This window comes from Odocoileus virginianus, chromosome 12 (assembly GCF_023699985.2).
Source record: "Odocoileus virginianus isolate 20LAN1187 ecotype Illinois chromosome 12, Ovbor_1.2, whole genome shotgun sequence".
NCBI lineage: Eukaryota > Metazoa > Chordata > Mammalia > Artiodactyla > Cervidae > Odocoileus > Odocoileus virginianus.
Window position 1 is genome coordinate 11,755,306 of NC_069685.1, and position 19,147 is coordinate 11,774,452.

General features: G+C 45.9%; 1 protein-coding gene across 4 annotated transcripts in view; it reads left to right on the forward strand.

The window, feature by feature from the left end:
• The first annotated feature begins 1,835 nt into the window (after nt 1-1,835).
• The window catches only part of ZNF827 (zinc finger protein 827), a 186,300-nt gene continuing 168,988 nt past the window's right edge, over nt 1,836-19,147 (forward strand). For 2 of the 4 annotated variants that reach the window (XM_020892016.2, XM_020892019.2), the window contains exon 1: nt 1,836-2,501. In XM_020892016.2, coding sequence (XP_020747675.2) covers nt 2,459-2,501 — 43 coding nt within the window. In that variant the 5' untranslated portion in view covers nt 1,836-2,458. The remainder of the gene's footprint in view (nt 2,502-19,147) is intronic. The other 2 variants (XM_020892017.2, XM_070474791.1) reach the window with 1 other exon arrangement.

The window sequence follows — 19,147 nt, forward strand, 5'->3', positions numbered from 1 at the left end:
CTACGTTGAATTTGATCTGGGTTGGAAGACAGTTCTACTTCAAGTTGGAACTTGAGGAGACTTAACTACCAGTTTGTTGCTATTTAGTCGCTTAGTTGTATCCAATTCTTCGCGACCCCGTGGACTGTAGCCTGCCAGGCTCCTCTGTCCATGGGATTTTCCAGGCAAGAATACTGGAGTGGGTTGCCATTCCCTTCTCCAAGGGATCTTCCCAACCCAGGGATTGAACCCGAGTCTGCTTTACCACTGATCTAACAGAGAAGCCCATCAGTTCACTTAAGCCAATATTCAAGTAAGAGTTGGTTTAAGCACTGATGCTCCATTTCAAACCTGACTGCTCTCTGTTTGGTTTTAGATTGAATTCAAGCAGGTGTTTCAAAACCTGCTTCAGATAGCATTACTTGACACTGGGAAGCTAGGTCTTTCGGGGGAGCTGGCAGTGAGAGTTTCATCCTGAGATTTCACTATCAATGAAAAACATCTTTTGGGAGATAAAACACTTTTTAAGCTTCTCTAAGAAAAGTGTGCATTATGAAAGCTTATTGTTATTTTTGAAGGGGTGTTTACAGAAGTAACCCCCATCACTGTCTTGAATACCACTCCAGTTGTGAAAATTCAGTCAGAACCTCAAAGAGGCGTTATCTATCCATGTAAGCGTATGGAGTGTCATTTTAATGTTCTGTATCTTTGCCGTGCCTCCACCTTCTTTGATGAAAAAGTCTATTTTAAAATTTGTAAGAAAATATTTAACATAATAAGATGATGAGTCAGAGGTTTTAAAAAGCTAAAAAGGGAAGATGTAGTTAAATAATGCACCTTTTTTATTTTTTCGCTACATCTGACTCATGACATATAATGTATTCTGCTAAGTTCAAAGTTTTCTCTTACAAAGAGAGTTTTATGAAACAACTCTTCTTCAGACCGTTTTTTACTTCAATTATAGTAGCAGATTTTGGAGTTTAAATCATTAACAACCTCTGAGTGAACTTTTATCCAAATGACTGCAAGTCACAAAGAGAACAGTCCTCTTTCACGAAATACCTTTTGTGCTGGAGTGAGACCCATCCTTTTCTATTTTTTCCCCTTTATGTCTCTCTTTGAAGAAAGATGTGTGATTTGTAAAGTAATGAAAGTATGTATCAGTTAATGAAAACTGCTATATTGAGCTCATAATGCAAACTGGAATTGCTTTAGGGTAAGCTTCACACACCTCCATTATAGCAGGGGAAAAAGTAAATTTCAGAAGTCAAGATTGTTGTGTGCACTGTAGGAATATCATGTAGCAGTTAAATCAACCATCAGGGGTGACCTAATCTTATTTATCCCGCCTTTGTCAAGGAGCTGTAATTTTCATTTAGGCATTTTCCAGTTTTAACTCCACTGGACAGTTCAAAACCCGGCGCGTAGTCCATCCACCTAGTTACTGATTTCACCATATGTTATCTTTTTATTCTCGTTATTTTTATTGGAACGTTTTTGGAGAGTGCGTGGAAGACTGTCACCTCCACAGACTTCAGGTGATGAGGTGAGACAGTAGTTCTTTGAGTGGCGAAAGTCTGAAGAATTTTTATACAGAACAAAATGTACTTTAATCAACAAAAAGAAAGTTAAGAGAAAACCCTTTTTTCCTCTGGACAAATCAAGAAGGATAATGAACTAATCTTCGTTTCAAGAGTGGGAAAAACTTTTTCTCCCCCTAGATCTGGCGAGTAGCGGGATCAATTCGCAGAAGTCCATCCCACCCCCGCACGCGCGCCCCCCATTCTTCCCAGACAGAGCGGTTGCAAATCCCAGGCTGAGTCCGTCCTGGGAGCCTCAGGGCACCTTCCTCTTTGCTGTGTGTGTGCGCGCGTGTCTAGCTCTCGCGCTTTCCTTCAGTCTGTGCCTCGGTGTGTGTGTGTGTGAGTGTGTGTGTGTGTGACAGAGGGAGAGAGAGCGCGAGAGGAGAGAGAGAGCGAGAAAGAGAGAGAGAGAGGGCGAGAGAGCGAGCTGTGAGCTGTGCTGCGCCGCCGCTGCCCTTTGATCCCGACATTAGTGTTAGGGGCTCGGAGACGCGGCGCGGCCATAGACGCCGCCGCACCGGCACTCATTTATTTCTACCTCCCATCACACTCGCGAGCACAGGGCATGCACACACACTCACACCTATTAGATCTGTTTCCATTGAAGAATATTACGCTCGGGGACAAGCCAGGTGCACGACCAAAAAATTAAAAAAAAAAAAAAAGGGAAAAGAAAAAAAAAAAAAAAAGAAAGGAAAGAAAAGAAGAAAACCCCTCTTCTGGCTCCAGGAAACAAGCTTCAACCCATTGCACACACCGGAGAGAAGGGGTTTCCCCCTGCCCGCCCGCCCGCCCCCCAACTACCTCCCCGCTCCTGCCAGTCTGCCTCTCTGCCCCCACGGGGGTTTATTTGATCTCACATTAACCAAGGAGGAGAATGTGAGAAAAGGGGGAAAATGCCCAGGAGGAAGCAGGAGCAGCCCAAGCGCCTTCCCTCACGTAAGTCATCCCTTCTCCACCTCCTCTCGTGCCATTTTCTCGCCCTCCCTCTCCTCTTTCCTCTCCGCAGCCTCCTCCGTTGTTTTCTGCATTAGTTTAGGGTTACAGAGGTGAAACCGACAAAGACACAGCCCGGGTTACTCCTCGCTTAGGTCTATGCTGAGGCAGCCATGTTGGTGATGATCAGCTCCGTGCCCTTTCTATTCTCTCTCTCTTTTTCTTTCTTTCTCTCACCCCCCTCTTTTTTTCCTTGCGATCGGGCTTTTTTCCCCTTTCCCTCCCCCTCCCCCTCCTCACTCCGGGTGGCTGGGGGGAGGGGGCAAGAGACGGGAGGAGGGGAGTAGTGTGGATGCCGGGTTTTTTTTTTTAAATCGGGGGGTGGAGGGGAGGTGGGAGAGCTTGGAATCTTTAAAAAAAAAAAAAAAATTCCTTGCGGATCCCCGGTGCCCGAGGGTGCGGGGGTCGGGGCGCGCGGAGGGCTGGGGGGCCGTGACATGGCGTTTGGGGGTGTCGGAGCGAGGGCGCGCGGCCGCCTGCCGGGGACGGGATCCAGGGAGAGGTCCGTCTCCGGCTAAAGGTTGCGCCGGGGTTGGTCGGCCCCGGAGCCGCCGGCGGCAGCGGCGGCGGCAGGAGCAGGAGGAGGCGGAGGTGGCGGCGGAGGAGGGGAGTCGGGGGCGGGCGAGGCGGGAGCGGCGAGGAGGGTGTGGGGGCACCGCACACAAACACACGGGTACACACGCGCCGCCGGGCGGCTGCTCCCGCGGCGCCGGGGCGAGGGGGCGCGCCGGGGCGCGGGGCGGCCGGGCGGGGGGCGAGGCCGGGCAGCGGCGGGCGGATGTGGGGTGCGGGAGCTGCGCCGAGGCGGAGGCAGGAGGCAGGGCGGCTCGCGGCGCGCGAGGTCCCTGCAGAGCCGAGGGGAGGGAGGAGCAGGGCTCCTGGCCGCAATAAAATGCGGGGTCAGTCGGAGCAGACGGAGCCGGGCGAGACTCGGGCTCTCAGACCCCCCTCCCCGGCGAGCCTGAGCAGAGTCCAGGACTAAAGTGCATCGTAGCCCTCCCCGGCTGCAGCCACACACACCAACTGGAGACACACACCCGCCGCACGGCCCGGTCCCCGTCCCCTCCTCCACCCGCGCCCCCGGTCCCTCTCCGCCCTCCCTCCGGCTTTTCTTTGCGAGTCTCTTAACTTTTCCCCCACTCCCTCTCCAGCTCAACCCCCCACCCCCCACCCCCATCTTTCTCCGCTTTGAGTGTTCCGAGATGCTGCTAAAGCTAAAAGTGAAGGAGAAAGAAGCAACTAAAAATATCCCCCGGGGCCGCCCGGCTCCTTGAATGCAGGGAGGAGGGGGCAGGGGAGAAGGCGTGGGGCGGGGTGACGGGGAGGAGGGGACGCCGGAGGCGCCGGAGGGAGGGGTCGGGGGAGACAGAGGGTCAATTTCTCTTCTCTTCCCCCCCCGAGCCCCCCCCACCCTGCACTGCTCCCCTCTCTCGGCGGTTTGGCGCTGCTCGGAGCCCGATCCTGCAAAACCCGGGCTGGGGGCGGGAGCGGAGCCGGAGCGCCCGCCCGCCGGGTGTCAGGCCGACGTGGTCGGTCACCTGAAGTTCACGGAGGGTGGGGGAAGGGTTAAGGTTATGGTGTCTCGGGCTCGGGTTGTGTGAGCGTGTGCGTTTCCGCTGCAGACAGGCAGCGCGATCGATCTCCCCCTCGCGAAATCTCCGCGGCGGTGCCGGCCCGGGGGGACGGGCAGGGGGCGCGGGTGACTCGGGCCGGGCGCCCCCCGGCGCCTCCGTGTCACCCGGGCCGCGGCCGAAGTGGCGAGCAAGGGCACTTGCAGGCAGCCCGCTCGGCAAACATTCCTCTTTCTTTCCCCTTCCCGGTACGCAGGAGTCGACGCACAGAGCTTGGGTTGTGCTTTTTTTCCCCTTCCTTTAAAAAAAAAAAAAAAAAAATGCCCCTGTGCAGTCCTTTCTTCGCCTGCCCGCTAGAGGTTCTGAGGATAATATCACATATGTAATATATATGCACATAAAATCGTTCGCAGGCGGCTGCGTGTGTAGGGAAATTTTGTGCGAGGGAAGCAGGCGGCGGAGTCGGGGAGGGCGAGTTGGGAGGCTCCGCGCCGCGATTCACAGAAAACTCGCAGCAGTTGGTGGAAGTGTGTGCGTGCACATGGCCGGCCCGCCGCGCTTCCCAGCTCTTTTCGGGGGCGCGTGGGGGCAGGGACGGGAGGCAGGAATCCTGGGGAGGGGGGCGGCGGTCGGGAGAGGCTTCCCCTGCTCGGACAAAACGGGCTTCAGTGTTCTCTGCGAACTTGCCCTTAGATGGCAACTTTGGGCGCTGATGAGCTGGTGTGCGAAAACCAGGGCGGTGAGGTTATTTGGTCATTTTCCTTTCTTCTCTGCTTAAAAAAAAAAAAATCTTGGCGGGGTGAGAGGGAGGGTAGGAGCGGAGAAGGGATTTATCTGTTCAGTGGTGACGGAGATGGAACGCCTTCCCTCCCGTTGTGGGTACTGCAGCCGGGCAGCTGCAGCCTGCCCTGCTGGTGACCTTGACCCTGACCTCGTGCGACTACCCTCTCCGTCTGAGAGGAAATTCAGGCTCCATTTTAGCTCGTGTGTTGGGTGGGCCTCTCCAGGGCGCCGGGGCCTAGTGATTGAGTTAGATTTTGCCAGTGGGCTCTCCCACCCACCCAGTTTTCTAATTGAATACTGTTATACACTCGGTTTAAAGGAAAAAAAAAAAATCAACTCCTTCTCCCAGTCACATAAAGCGACTTTTACTGAAGTAAAAAGCAATTACCTTTTGGAAACACTGTAAAAGTGCCTCCAGTTTTTAAAGAGAAGCCCAATTTGCGCTGCTTTTTTTCCACTTACCTTAGCTTTGAATGGATTTTTGTGGATGTGTGCAGCCTGTTTTAAGCATGGTTTACACATGTTTTGTAAGCAGTTTGCATTTGAGCTGAGAGCAGTTTCTGGGCAAATGGTGTATTTTGCAATTCAGACAGTAACCCCAGACTGCCTTAAGTGCTGAGTGAGTCTTGAAGGAACTTGCAGTGAGGTGGACTTTGGTAAAATTAGTGTTCATTTGTGTTTAGTGTAGAATACAATCATAGTCCTAAATTCTGGTGTGAATGCTAAATTCTTTGTTTATTTGTGTGTATGTGGGGGCGGGGGGGGGGGGGTGTCGGGATTTTTCTTTCCCTGGCGAACCATTTTGAATCAAATTTAAAATATAGTGAGTTGGGGATGGATTGCCCTAATACAAGTCATCCTGAGTTTTTAAGAAGTTATGTAGAGGCAGACTTCGCATTTCTCCATAGAAGAAAGGAGTGATGTGAGTAGTTTCAGGGTGAGAAGGGTCAGAGGGGGATGAGATGGTAAGAAACTGCTTTTGAAACCAAAGAGCCTTCTGAGTAAATACAGGTGGTGAAGAGCTACTATTGATAGAATGTCTTTAAAATTTAGAGAACCTGTAAACACATTTAAGAACTCACATTAGAATTACAAGAAAAAGAAACTTGTGATAACTGCATCTCTAGAAAATTTAGGACGCTTTCTACTTCCTCTTAGGTAACCCCCGCCCCATGCTTCTGTCCCCCTTCCGCATGAATCATTGCTGCGAATACACTCTTTCTGTGTGTTATTGAATATGATAGTAGCCAACCACAGCGTGAATCTACAAAGCCCAGAGTCCTCCCACTGTATAGCACAGACACCAGGGAACCTGGAAGTTCCAACCTCGAGTAGATTAGTCCTGGAAATCCAGACTAGCAGTTGGTATTATCTGATACCAAGTCTGGGGTGAGCCTCAGCCTCTGGCACGGAGTCCCAGCAATTCCCCAGGCTGGGCTTCGGCCTGCTAAGGTTTCCTAGCTGCTTCTGTTCAGCTAGACACCCATGGGACCGTTCAGAACCGAATTAGCTTTGGGGAATGGGTGAGCCTTTAACCTGACACTACTAACCTAAGCGTTAGATTTCTGATTTAAAATTCTGCACAGTCCTTTCTCCTGGGCCTCCGAAGTAAGTGTATGTGAGGGTTTGTTTTTTTTCTGTTAGATGGGCCTCATACATGGGCAGAAAAACAAATGGTCTGTCCTGTAGAATTGAATGGTGATCTTACTGGCTGTGAGTAAAAAAGGCGAGTTGCACTAGGTTTCAGAGGTGACCCCAAACCAAGGGTGTTAAACTCTTTTTGAGGAGTGGCTCTCAAAATTATTATTCAAAATAAGGCCTTTATTTCTTGGCCTAGAGCAGTGATTATCGTTTGGGGATTTAAATATGACTCTGCTGCGATTGATGGCTCTTTTACAAAAGTTCTTTCCATTAACAGGGTCCAATACCATGTTCCAAAAAATGTCCTAGAGGTCCTTGGAGCTCTACCATGTGCTTATCTTTAGCAGAATCCCCAAACTGAAGAGTTTAAAAATGTTTGTCAGCCTAAGAAAGCGGAAGAGAGGGAAACTGACACGGTGACTGTTGGCCAGGCCTGGGGCTCAGTCCTTTATGAACATTATTCCATTTGGGATCACAAACCGGAGAGGGAATGGGGTGTGTTGGTTGCATCTGTAAATCCTTTGACCATTGGTGCCATCAGCACTTTTAAGATTTCCTCATTAGCTTCAACTTACCCCTAAACGTGCACTTGTTTAGACCCTGTTCTATTTATTGCTGGAAAGCTGCCCGATGCCTATTCCCAAGGGGGAGCACAAAGGAAAAGTTCATAAAACAGTTGTTTTGTTATTCTAGTATTTTCACTGTTTACTCAGTTGTGGGTCAAGACCAGAACAGGTTATTGTGTTTGTCATGAACAAAACTTTATAAAAATTCTTTCTTGCCTTCTCGTAAAATTGGGAAGCAAAATGACTGAAAAGCAACAGGATCCCTTATTGTTATATTTTTTGTGTCTTTGTATGTCTGTTGAAAGTTAGAAGGTTGAATCTTTCCCTTACTTATTCTTACTAAATTTTTTTCAGTAACCAGACAATACCTCCTGACTAGACGAGGGCCATGGGGAAATTTTCTGAATCTGAAAGAGTAAAGTATTTCACTGTGGATGATTCTGCAACACCACAAAGCAGGCTTGCTTGATTCTGGGCAAAAATGACCATCTGTTCTTCTATGTATTCATCATACAGTAAGTAGGTCCAGTGAGCTTTGCTGCTAAAAGTGAGGAAGATAGCTCAAAATTGGGTTCCTTCTAATGCTTCAAAATAGTTTCTAATAAAAAAATTGATTTTTAATTTGCCTATGTGTTGCCATCTCGTGCTGGGGATGACACAGCTGGTGTGAATTGACAAGTCTCCTGCACCAAGTGTTAATAAATCACGTTGGGGAAGTATAAATTGGACAGCTTTTGGCCAGTGTTAAAGCTTGCTGTGCATTTGAGGTTTTAGAGTCTTTGAATGGCCTGTTAGGAGAGTTCCTAGGGAGGTGTGGAAAATCTTCATCTCGCGAGGCTTATAAAATTAGATGGACAAAAGCCATAGAGACAGCCAAGGGATCGTGTTGTGTTGGTGGAGTAACCAGGCAGGCTTCTCCTGGTGTTAAAAGTTGGCTTTAATTAATTAATGTCAAGATATCCTTGTAGGAAAGACCGGATTTGAAATGGGGGGGAGGGGGCGGTAACCCCGGCTGGTGGTAAACCCATTTATTTAGAAATCCCAGTAGGTGAGATTGTGTCTGAATGATTTTGTTTCCCCAAAGAGAAAAACTCAGCCAGTATCACAAACCCTGGCCATTTCATGCAAAGTGGTGTCTTTGGACTCAAAAGATGACAAGACGCAGAGGAAATGATGGTGGAACCTCAATTGTCACAGTATAAAAAGCTCTCTTGGTTTCTGTGACTGGTCAATAACGCCCTTTGTGAACGCTGAGGGCAGCTTAGTCCTGGGAGGAGGTTGACACATCCTTTTGCCGTCCCCTTTCCAAGTTGCCTTGTCTGTCCTCCACTCTTCCTTTTTGAATATCTGCGGGAGTCTTAGGAGAGGAGGATGGGGAAACAGACACAACAGGCTGGAAGCTTCTGTCTCTGTTCTGAGTGATGTATTAGTAATTTTCTATAATTTAATCAGACTGATCGCAGAACAAGGTAATGAGAGTGTGACCTACAAAATAGGACTTTTGGGGGCATGAAAGGCTTTCCAGCATAAGGTTTTTCACAAGACCGTGAGCTTTGTGGTAAAGGAGTGGATTTTCAGTTTCCTCTTATCCGAAAGAAATGCAGACCAGGCCTAGTGATGGTAAGACATGTGGTTTTGTGTTTGCTTTTCTTCCTCAGATTTCGTTCCCATTTTGGCCTAGTAAAGGCACTCTAGAATCACATTTTAGAGATGCAGATTGTCAGTGAAGTTGCTGTGTCCTGTTTCTTTTTTTTTTAAATTTTCTTAGCCTTGCTGGCATGTGGGATCTTAGTTCCCCAACCAGGGATCGGACCTGCGCCCCCTGCGTTGGAAGGCAGAGTCTTAACCACTGGGCCACCAAGGAAGTCCCTCTGTGCCCTGTTCCTGATGGGCTCTTTTCTATTTCCTGCTTTCTAGGTGTAGCTCAGTAAAGCATGCCATCTAGGGCCATGTGTGCAAAATACTTTATGGTTCCTGGTAACCGCAATGTCTTTTGTCATATTTTATAAGAAACTAATGTGCCAAGCACAGACCTTAGAAATAGCTAAGAGACTTGATGGACTGAAGTTTCTAGCCTCTTTCCCCTTTCTGTTTAGGAGCAAGTTTTGTATTTTTATGCTCCATCTGTAAATTGCCCTTTTATGATATTAGAGAATAGTATATGTGACTAGATGCTGAAGCAGGGCCTCTCAGGAGACTTTATCATTCCCCAAGGGCCCACCTTGGGGTAGAATCACTGTAGTTACCAGGTAGTTTCATAAGTTAAAATCAGACTTTGGCTTGATACTGATCTTTAGCTTCCTGGGTACATACTGCTGTTTACTTTGTAAAAGTCAGCCTCACTGCGTGTACACACACACACACACACACACACACACAGGCTGCACTGTAGCTAATTTTATAAAATGTACAGTGATACACGCCCACGGTCTGAAATCAGCATGAGGCCTTTAGCCACCCTGTTTTTCACAGACTGACCCAGGGTTATATTAAATGCAGCAGATTCTGTGTGCCTAAAAAGGATATTGTTTCCAGCCGGCCATTCCCTTCTTATTAAAAAACAAACCTCCACCGCTGAAGCTCTCCCTCTCGGGCTCTGAAATGACTAAGACTTAGGTGCTCTTTGCTTCTGTTTTCAAGAAAGTCCAAATTCAGCCAAGTTCGGTCTCCCGACAAGGAAGGAGGCTTCTCCGAGGCTGGGGCCTGAAAAAGCAGACTCCAGAATAATCCCTGTGTCTGTCTCTTTCTCTTCCTTGTAATTTCTCCATGGGTCAGAAAAGTGGTTAGATCCCATGAGAAGTGAGGTGTGGGGAGAAAGGACGAGGGATGAGAGAGATCTGTATCTCCCGATGGATTGTTTTGAGTGCTCTGGAGAGGTTGGCTTTCCAAGCGGACTGGAGAAGGCCAGGGAAGGTGATCTTTTCCATGATTGATCAGCAGCAGCCTGCTTATCTGTGCTTTTGAAACAAGCTACTGTACTTGAGGAGGGTGATAGATTTTTCTAAAGTTACACGGGGCGAGTGTCTTGGGTTGTCTGCTGGTGTGTTTTTAAAAGCTTGTGTTGTTTTATGACGGGGGTTGGCGGGGGGATACCATGTGATTTGTCCCTCTTTGCCCTAGGTCTCCTGTAGACGGTGGGCTTCCTGGTGGCTCAGCAGTAAAGAATCTGCCTGTGATGCAGGAGATGTGGGTTTGATTCCTGGGTTGGGAAGATCCCCTGGAGGAGGACATGCAACCCACTCCAGTATTCTTGCCTGGGAAATCCCAGGTACAGAGAAGCCTGGCGGGCTACAGTCCATGGGGCCGCAAAAAGAGTCGGACATGACTTAGCAACTAAACCACCAACAGCACTGTCTACTGTACATCTTAAGAGAAACAAACAAGCAGGGACTAGACGTGCTTTTTAAGGTCACAGAGTACTAATCCAGTGTACTGTCTCTGGCAGCAGCTTGTTTAGATTCAACCTCTGCTGCTCACTAGCTGTGTGACCTTGGGCAAATTACTTAACTTCTCTGTTCCCTGGTTTCTTCATCTTTCAATAATGGCAACAGTTCCTATATCACAGGGATATTGTATGAATAATTGAATACATACAGAAGTATCAGTGTTATGTGCACACATAAAACCATATCTTATTAGTGGCTGCTTTGTAGAAAGAGCTCAAGAAGGATTCGCTATTATTAAGTATATGAAATAAGTGTTAATTTGCATAGCCTGTGATTAGACTATAGATATTTCTGACTCAGAATTTTTTGGCGATGTCTGTATTTATTATTCTTTTTAAAAAATTCTCCATGTATCTTGTACAGTAATAATATGACACGGTAAAATTCTTTTATAAGGCTGTATAATAGGGCTTGACAAGTGCTTGTTTCACAGGCCAACAATATTACTTTAAGCTTTTACTAGGGGAACAAGTTCTTCTGTGTGCATGATTTGACCTGAATTATATCTCAATTGTATAATAATCATATGAATTATGACTGAGCTTTACTATAAAGTGAGGATAGTAAATCCGTGTTCCCAGACTTAGGCTGAGATTCAAATGAGAAAATAGGTGTTTAATAAAAGTTTATTTATCCATTGACTTACCAGTAAGTCCACAGATTAAAACTACCCAGGGGAAATTTCCATTGGGTTTTCCATGTGTCACACAGCTAATAGTTCACATTTTGCACAAAACAAAGGGAAGACAGGGTCTGCTGTTTCTAATTGCAGAGAACCAAGCCAAGAGGACACAAATGAATTTTATTTATTTAAACATATTTTTTAGTTTTCTGTCGGAGCATAGTTGATGAAAAATGTGAGTTTCAGGTGTGCAGCAGACTGATTCAGCTAGACATATACAGTATCTATTCTCCAAAAGTTTTGGAAGAAAGATTGGGCTATGTGTGTGTGTTGTATGTGTGTGTGTATGTATGTGCTATAGATGACATTAGAGGTCACAAGCTAGTGGCCTCCTGGTATGTTTTGCCTCATATGGTATGTTTAAAACTCAAGACAGCATTTGGAAATAGGCAGCTTCACATGCAAGTCCAGGCTTCCAGCTTCTTCTGAAACTTGGACGAGTCAGCGGCGCGGGCCACCTCCCCACGTGGCCGCAATCTGCTGCGTTCGGTGGCGGCTGTCTCCCTTCCTTGGCGTGTGCTCGGCAGGCTGCCACAGTTCCCACCCCGGGGCTTCCGTGTCCCTGCCTGCGTGTACACCTGCCCGCCCCTGCCGAAGCGTCTTACGTCCTGGCCCCTGCAGGCGTTTGGATTAGAAATTGTTCTATATTCCCCCGTATTGTGTGATCTTTTATGTCATCGCCAAGGCCAGGATTCTGTCAACTTCATCTGATGGCAATATCAGGAAGCTGCCAGGGGTGGGAATTAAGACCCTGGCACCAATTTCCCCATTCTCATCCCACCCACCCCCCCCCCCCCCCCCCCCCCCCCGCAACCCACGGTCAAATAGATAGCTAGTAGGAACCTGCTGTGTAATGCAGGGAGCTCAGCTGGGTTGTTCTGTGATGACCAAATGGATGGGATGGGGGTGGGGGTGGGAGGGGGTGTCCCAGAGGGAGGGGGTGTATGTATACATATGGCTGATTCACTTTGTTGTTCAGCAGAAGCTAACACAACACTATAAAGCACCAATGAAAGAGAAAGATCCTGGCACCAGATGCGTGAGTCCCGTCCCAGCCGCACTGCATTTTAGCTGTGGCCTTGGCAAGTTACTGCAGTTTGCCTATTTCCTCATCTGTAAATTGGGAACGCATTGTAGGTTCTATGGGAACTGAGTGAGTTCATACATGGAGATATTTAGATTCATGTCTGGCACATAGTATATGTACAATAAATGCTGGCTACATTAAGACACTCGTGTTAATTTCCTTCTTGTTTTGTGAGTTTCTTTCAATTAAGAATCTCCGTAAGATTGCTTTAACTGTGTCATATAATCAGTTAAAGACAACTATTGCTGCCTATCTGTTTCTGATCATCATTAGCCAACCTAGCGGTTCTCCATTCTAGCAGTCAATTGTAACTGGAGATTTAGAAAATGCAAACACCCCCAGAGGTTTAAATTTAATTGGTTCAGAGTGGGGTCTGGGCCTGGATGTCCTTAAAAAGCTCCCCTGGTGGTGTAAATGGATAGCCCAAGTTGAGGACTCCTGAGCTAACAAGATCTGTCACTCCGGACTGATGCCATTTTAGCCAAAAATAAAGACATGTGATTTTGAGTCTGGGCAGCTTATTGATGAGAATCTGTTAGACTCCTAAAATCTTTAAAAATAGCTCATGGATCTGAGTAATTGCCTCCAACTCCTCCAGATTGGAAACCAGAGGTTCAGAGAAGGACCCGTACTAAGCAGAAGGCACAGATTTCAGTCTTCGCTGTCACCTTCTTCCATCGCAGACACCAGGGTTTCTCACTAGCTTTGTGACCTTGGGTAAGTCACCTGACTTCTCTGTGCTTACGGAGTGCCATCTTGTAAAGTAAGTCAGTTCAGTTCAGTCGCTCAGTCATGTCCGACTCTTTGCAACCCCATGGCCTGCAGCACGCCAGGCTTCCCTGTCCATCACCAACTCCCGGAGCTTGCTCAGACTCATGTCCGTCAAGTTGATCATGGCATCCAACCATCTCTGTCATCCCCTTCTTGTGCCTTCAGTCTTTTCCAGCATTAGGGTCTTTTCCAGTGAGTCAGTTCTTCACATCAGGTGGCCAAAGTATTGGAGTTTGAGCATCAGTCCTTCCAATGAATATTCAGGACTGATTTCCTTTAGGATTGATTGGTTTGATTTTCTTGCTGTCCAAGGGACTCAAGAGTCTTCTCCAACACCGCAGTTCAAAAGCTTCAATTACTCCGCTTTCAGCTTTCTTTATATTGTAAATAGATACGTTGTAAGTGGATAATAGTACATTAATCATGCCTTCTCTTTGTTGTTGTTCACTCAGTTGTGTCCAGTTCTTTGTGACCCCATGGACTGCACCACGCCAGGTCTCCCAGTCCCTCACCATCTCCCGAAGTTTGCCCAAGTTCATGTCCATTTCATTGATGATGCCTTCTCTTTATATAATGCTTATTATCCACAAAACATTTTCACTGATGTCATCTGCCTATGAGGCAGGCAGGGAAGAGCTCCTCCTCTTACCAACTAGAGAGAGAAGGGAAGCTGGGCTACAGGGAGGAAGAAGCTAGCTTGATGTCACCAGCGTGGGTGCTAACAAGGGCCAGGCTGTGCGGGTCTCTCCGGGCTCAGAGGTCTGTGAAAGCTTCACGGGGTCGCAAACCTGGAGAATGTGCCTCCACCATCTGCAGGTCCTCCCACACCCGCTACTGCAGGACACCCCTTTGGTCCTGAGGGAGCACGTGCATTGCCCGGTGATTCAGAATATTGCTCTTCTCAGAGATTTATTTTCACCTTAGACTAGTCAGAAGGTCACAGAACAGAGTCACTTGCAATGATGCTTTCTGAGGTGTGAACCATGTACTACACACGGAGGACACTGCCTCCGTGTAATGGCCTAGACTTGTGAGTTGTTTTCTAGTCTGTGCTTGAATGAGCCTACTTGTTCATCTGGCCAACCTCTCTGGAGCATGAGACGCAGCTGTATTTGGAAGGAAGCAAACTGGGGACGCCCTGTGCATGCTCACTTGGTCGCTCAGTCGTGTCGACTCTTTGTGACCCTATGGACTGTAGCCCGCCAGGCTCCTCTGTCCATGGAATTCTCCAGGCAAGAGCACTTGAGCGGGCTGCCATTTCCTCCTCCAGGGGACCCTCCTGACCTAGGGACTGAACCCCGTCTCCGTCGTCTCCTGCCTTAGTAGGCAGATTCTTTACCACTGAGCCACCTGGGAAGCTGGGACACCCTAGGCTTCAAGAAATAGTCCTGAAATGTGCTGTGTGATTTCTCCCTTCTCGGGGAAGGCAAACCTCAAATAACATCTTACTGGGTTTTAATCTGACCTTAAGAAAGAGGGAAATCAAATTACAGTGGGCTGCTGCTTTCTGACATTTATAGAAAGGGAGGAATTTCATAATCTAGAAGGTTTGGGTTGGCTGGACTGCTAGATCCTAGAAGTGCTGTGTACCAGTGACTACTCAAATACATGTTGATAGATAAGAAAATATGTACAAAAGAGAAGAAAGAGTCCATGTATTTTATTTTTCTATTATTTTTCTTTCTTTTTAATTAATTTTTATTGGAGTATAGTTGTTTTACAGTGTGTTAGTTTCTGTTGTACAGCAATGTGAATCAGGTATATGTATACATACATCTCTTCTTTTTTAAGATTTCCTTCCTATTTAGGTCACCACAGAGCGTTGAGCAGAGTTCCCTGTGTCATGCAGTAGGTTCTCATTAGTTATCTTTTTTATACATAGTAGAGAGTACACATATTTTAAATATGATTTGTGTACTCCATAAGGCTGGAACCGTGGAGTTAACTTGTTAATAGTTTATTAATTTATTTTAAAAAATCTATATTGGCTTTTAATGACAGGAAGAATGCATATTGTATAAATAATTAAAGCAACGTGGGAATATTTAAAGTAAAATGTGAAAGTCCCCTTTCGCAGCTTCCACCCCCCAGAAGTAACTGCTGTGAATGAAGAAGCAGTATTTAAAATTCAGCCATCATTTGAAAAATGGATGCATATCAGTAGAGTTGGCTGAATTAATGTATGTACTGAATTTAGGACAAAGGCTTAAAAAACTGAATAGATCACATGCAAAATAGTGGATCCCAGATCGGGTGCCCTGATTTTAAGAGGGACAGTGATAAACTAGGGGTTTCCCTGGTAGCTCAGCTGGTAAAGAATCTGCCTGCAATGCATGAGACCCCAGTTCGATTCCTAGGTCAGGAAGATCTGCTAGAGAAGGGATAGGCTACTCACTCCAGTATTCTTGAGCTTCTCTGGTGGCTCAGCTGGTAAAGAATCCGCCTGCAAGCAGGAGACCAGTGTTCAATCCCTGGGTTGGGAAGATCCCCTAGAAAAGGGAAAGGCTACCCACTCCATTATTCTGTCCTGGAGAATTCCATGGACTATATAGTCCATGGGGTCACCAAGAGTCGGACATGATTGAGCAACTCTAACTTTCATTGATAAACTACTCAGCAGAACAGAGGCAACTAGCATGAAATCATCATGTGAAGAATCAGTTATCCCGTGTTAAGTACATCATGGGAGTACTTAACATGAGGTGGCTCAGACAGTAAAGAGTCTGCCTGCAATGCGGGAGACGTGGGTTTGATCCCTGAGTCAGAAAGATCTCCTGAAGAAGGAAATGGCAGCCCACCCTAGTATTCCTGCCTGGAGAATCCCATGGACAGAGGAGCCTGGTGGGCTACAGTTCACTGGGGGGCAAAGAGTCGGAAACGACTAACACACACACACACACACACACACACACACAGTATGAAGAAAAGAATGAGAGTGGATAAAAGTTGTGCATGGTAACTAAATTCAAATGTTTGGAGTTCTGTCAAGTGAAAAAGGGAGTAGACTTACTCTGGATTGTCATTCATCTAAATTCTTACTTTGTGTCTGATACTTGATTCGTTCATTCATTCATTCAAGCAGCAGTAACTGAGTGCTTCTGTACCAGGAATTAGGGACCTGTGGAGCTGAATAGAGTATGGTCCGAGCTTGCAAGGATCTCAGAGCCAAACAGGCAGAGGTGTTGCAAACAAATAATTAAAAATCGGTTTGAAAAGTATTTCCATAGATTTCTGAAATGCTGAGCAAGAAACAGACTAGGACCAATTGGATAAAAGTTAGAGGGAAAATAACTTTTATTTCTTAAGATAAGGATCTGTTGAATAAATAAAATTGCCCCCAAATGAAACAGAAGATCTTGTGTGTTGTGAAGAAGCTGGTTTAACCATATGTCAGGGGTGATTTTTTAAAGATTGCAAGTAAAGAGGGGGTGAGATGGGGAGCAGAAATGTTGAGAATTCTGTTGAGCAAATGCTGCTTTGCTTGGTTTGTATTATAAAATGGGAAATCTGCTTCTCTAGTTGGGGGGAAGGGGGTGTGGGGGGATGGGGAGCATCTTTCAATATACTGAATTAAAGCTTTTTGAGAATAATACTTGGATGTTGACACACATTAGAGCCATGAGGATTTGATTAGTTGAGAGTTGGAGTCCCTACCTGGTGCTTGTTCATTGAGAAGAAGTTTTGATCATTTACCTGGCTCATAAAAGTTGTATGGAATGCAGTCTCTGCTGACAGTTCTTTTAAACGTTGACACAGAACAACCACAGAGCCTAAGTACAAATCAATGTGCTAACAGGTGCGAGAGAGTATAGTACGAATTAGGTGTGTAACTGTTTGCGGAAGCTCAGAGGAAGACTGATGGGTAGGAGATTCTTGGAGAAGAGTGGTGCCTCCAGCATCCTCACGGATGTGATGGATTTAGATCTTGAGAAGAAAGTAAAGCATTTCCAAACAGCAGGAATGGAATCAGCCAAAAGAGATTGAAATAAAGCAAAAGTAGGCAGGAAACACTAAGGAACTAGGCTGAACCAGAGCGAGCATGTTGGTGATGTATGGATAGGAGGTAGGAAAACTATAGTAGGAGCTAACCCAGGTGATAAGAGATTACGATGGCTAAGTTTACTCCTTGTATGAGTACAACACTAGATCAACTGTGGAGTTTGATAGTTTTTTCATTGTGTTATATAAATGGAGGTGGAGGATGATGGCCTGAAGCAAGAAGTAGCCTTTTTAAGTAGGGAGGGCTGTTGAAAAAACTAAAGTATTGGGTTGGCCAAAAAAGTTGGTTCAGGTTTTTCCTTAATCTTACAGAAAAACCCAGATGAACTTTTTTGGCCAACCCAGTAGATGGATGGCAGTGCACGTGAGCTTTGAAGGTGTCTGAGGAGGAGACCTGCCCTGTGACGGGCTTCTCTGGGGCCAGTGCTGCAGACGCTCAGCCAGGGCTTAGGGTCCCCATCCCCTTTCTTCTTTGGTTTCTTCGCCAAAGAATGCTCTAATGCAGTGCCTACCTTTACAAGTCCTAAAGTATGTGCCACTTACAAAATACATCTAACCTTCATACATATATAATGAAGCATTCTGGTTAAATGAACATTAATAAACCTGCTGTCCAATCTAATGAATTTCAACACTATCAAATTTCTTCTGTATCCTTCTCCTGCTACCTGTTCCCATTATCCTAAATTTTCTGTTGATTGTTCCCCTTGTTTTTTCTCTTTAAGTGTAAGTAAGTGTTAGCCACTCAGTCATGTCCGACTCTTTGCAACCCCATGGACTGTGGCCCACCAGGCTCCTCTGTCCATGGAATTCTCCAGGCAAGAATACTGGAGTGGGTTGCCATTCCTTTCTCCAGGGGATCTTCCCAACTCAGGGATCCAACCCACATCTCCTGCATTGCAAGCAGATTCTTTACTGTCTGAGCTACCAGGGAATCCCTTTTCTCTATAGCTTCACCATATTTAGTTTCACTTGTCTTTGCAACTTATAAAAATATAAATGTAAAAATATAAAGAGGTAGCAAGTAGCATGCATTCTGTACTTGGGATTTTCATCCAGCTGTTGTCTTTGGAAGATGTATTCATGTCGGTGTATTTAGCTGTGGTGCGTTCATTTTCACTGCTCCCCAGTTCTGTCCTGGAGAAACATACCGCAGTGTGTGTGTGATTTGTTGCTACTTTTTGCTGTTGGAACAGTGCCGTTGTGGATGTGCAAGTACATATCACTTGAGCCTGAGCGGAAATTTCTCTAAGACACTGGTTCTCAGATAGTTTGGTCTCCTCAAAGTTATTGAGGATGTCAAAGAGCTTTTCTATATATGCATTGTATCCATCTCATATGAGATTAAAATTGAGAAATTTATATTTTTATTATTAAAAATAATGGTTATGATCCATTTTTATTAATTATATAGGATATTTTTATGAAAAATACCTTTTTCTAAAAAATAAATTTAGTGAGAAGAGTGAAATTATTTCATAATCTCTTTAACATCTGACTTAAAAAAAGATTCTAATATCTGCTGCTGCATTCAGTCAACTGCAGCATGTTGTTTTGGATGGAATATATGAAGACTATCTGGCTTCACACAGATATGTAACAGCCTTTTCAGATAGTTATGGCTATCTTTGATACTTTACCAAGACTCAAAAAGAGGGAGCTTCTTAAAGCTACCTCTTAAGCTTAGTTGTACTGTGGAATCTGAAACCATTTCAGTGGACTTTTGTATTCAGTTGCATTAAAATGTACTGGTCTGTATTGCACTTGGAATGGACCACCCCGTAGGTACCATAATGCATGGGTCATTTGGAAACTATTGGCTCACTGAGTTATGTAGACCTACCAAATGTTGATACATTTTATTGCACAGTATAAAAAGTGTATTGTCAACACTGATCTTATTTAAAAAGTCTTTACTGGGAAACTGTTAAGTTCATGGTGTACAGTGCAAATTTTCCAAAATTTTAATTCTGGCTTGAAAGTTTGAATTTTATCATTGGCTACAAATACTGTCAGTTTTCCCTTAAAATAGTAACCCTGCTT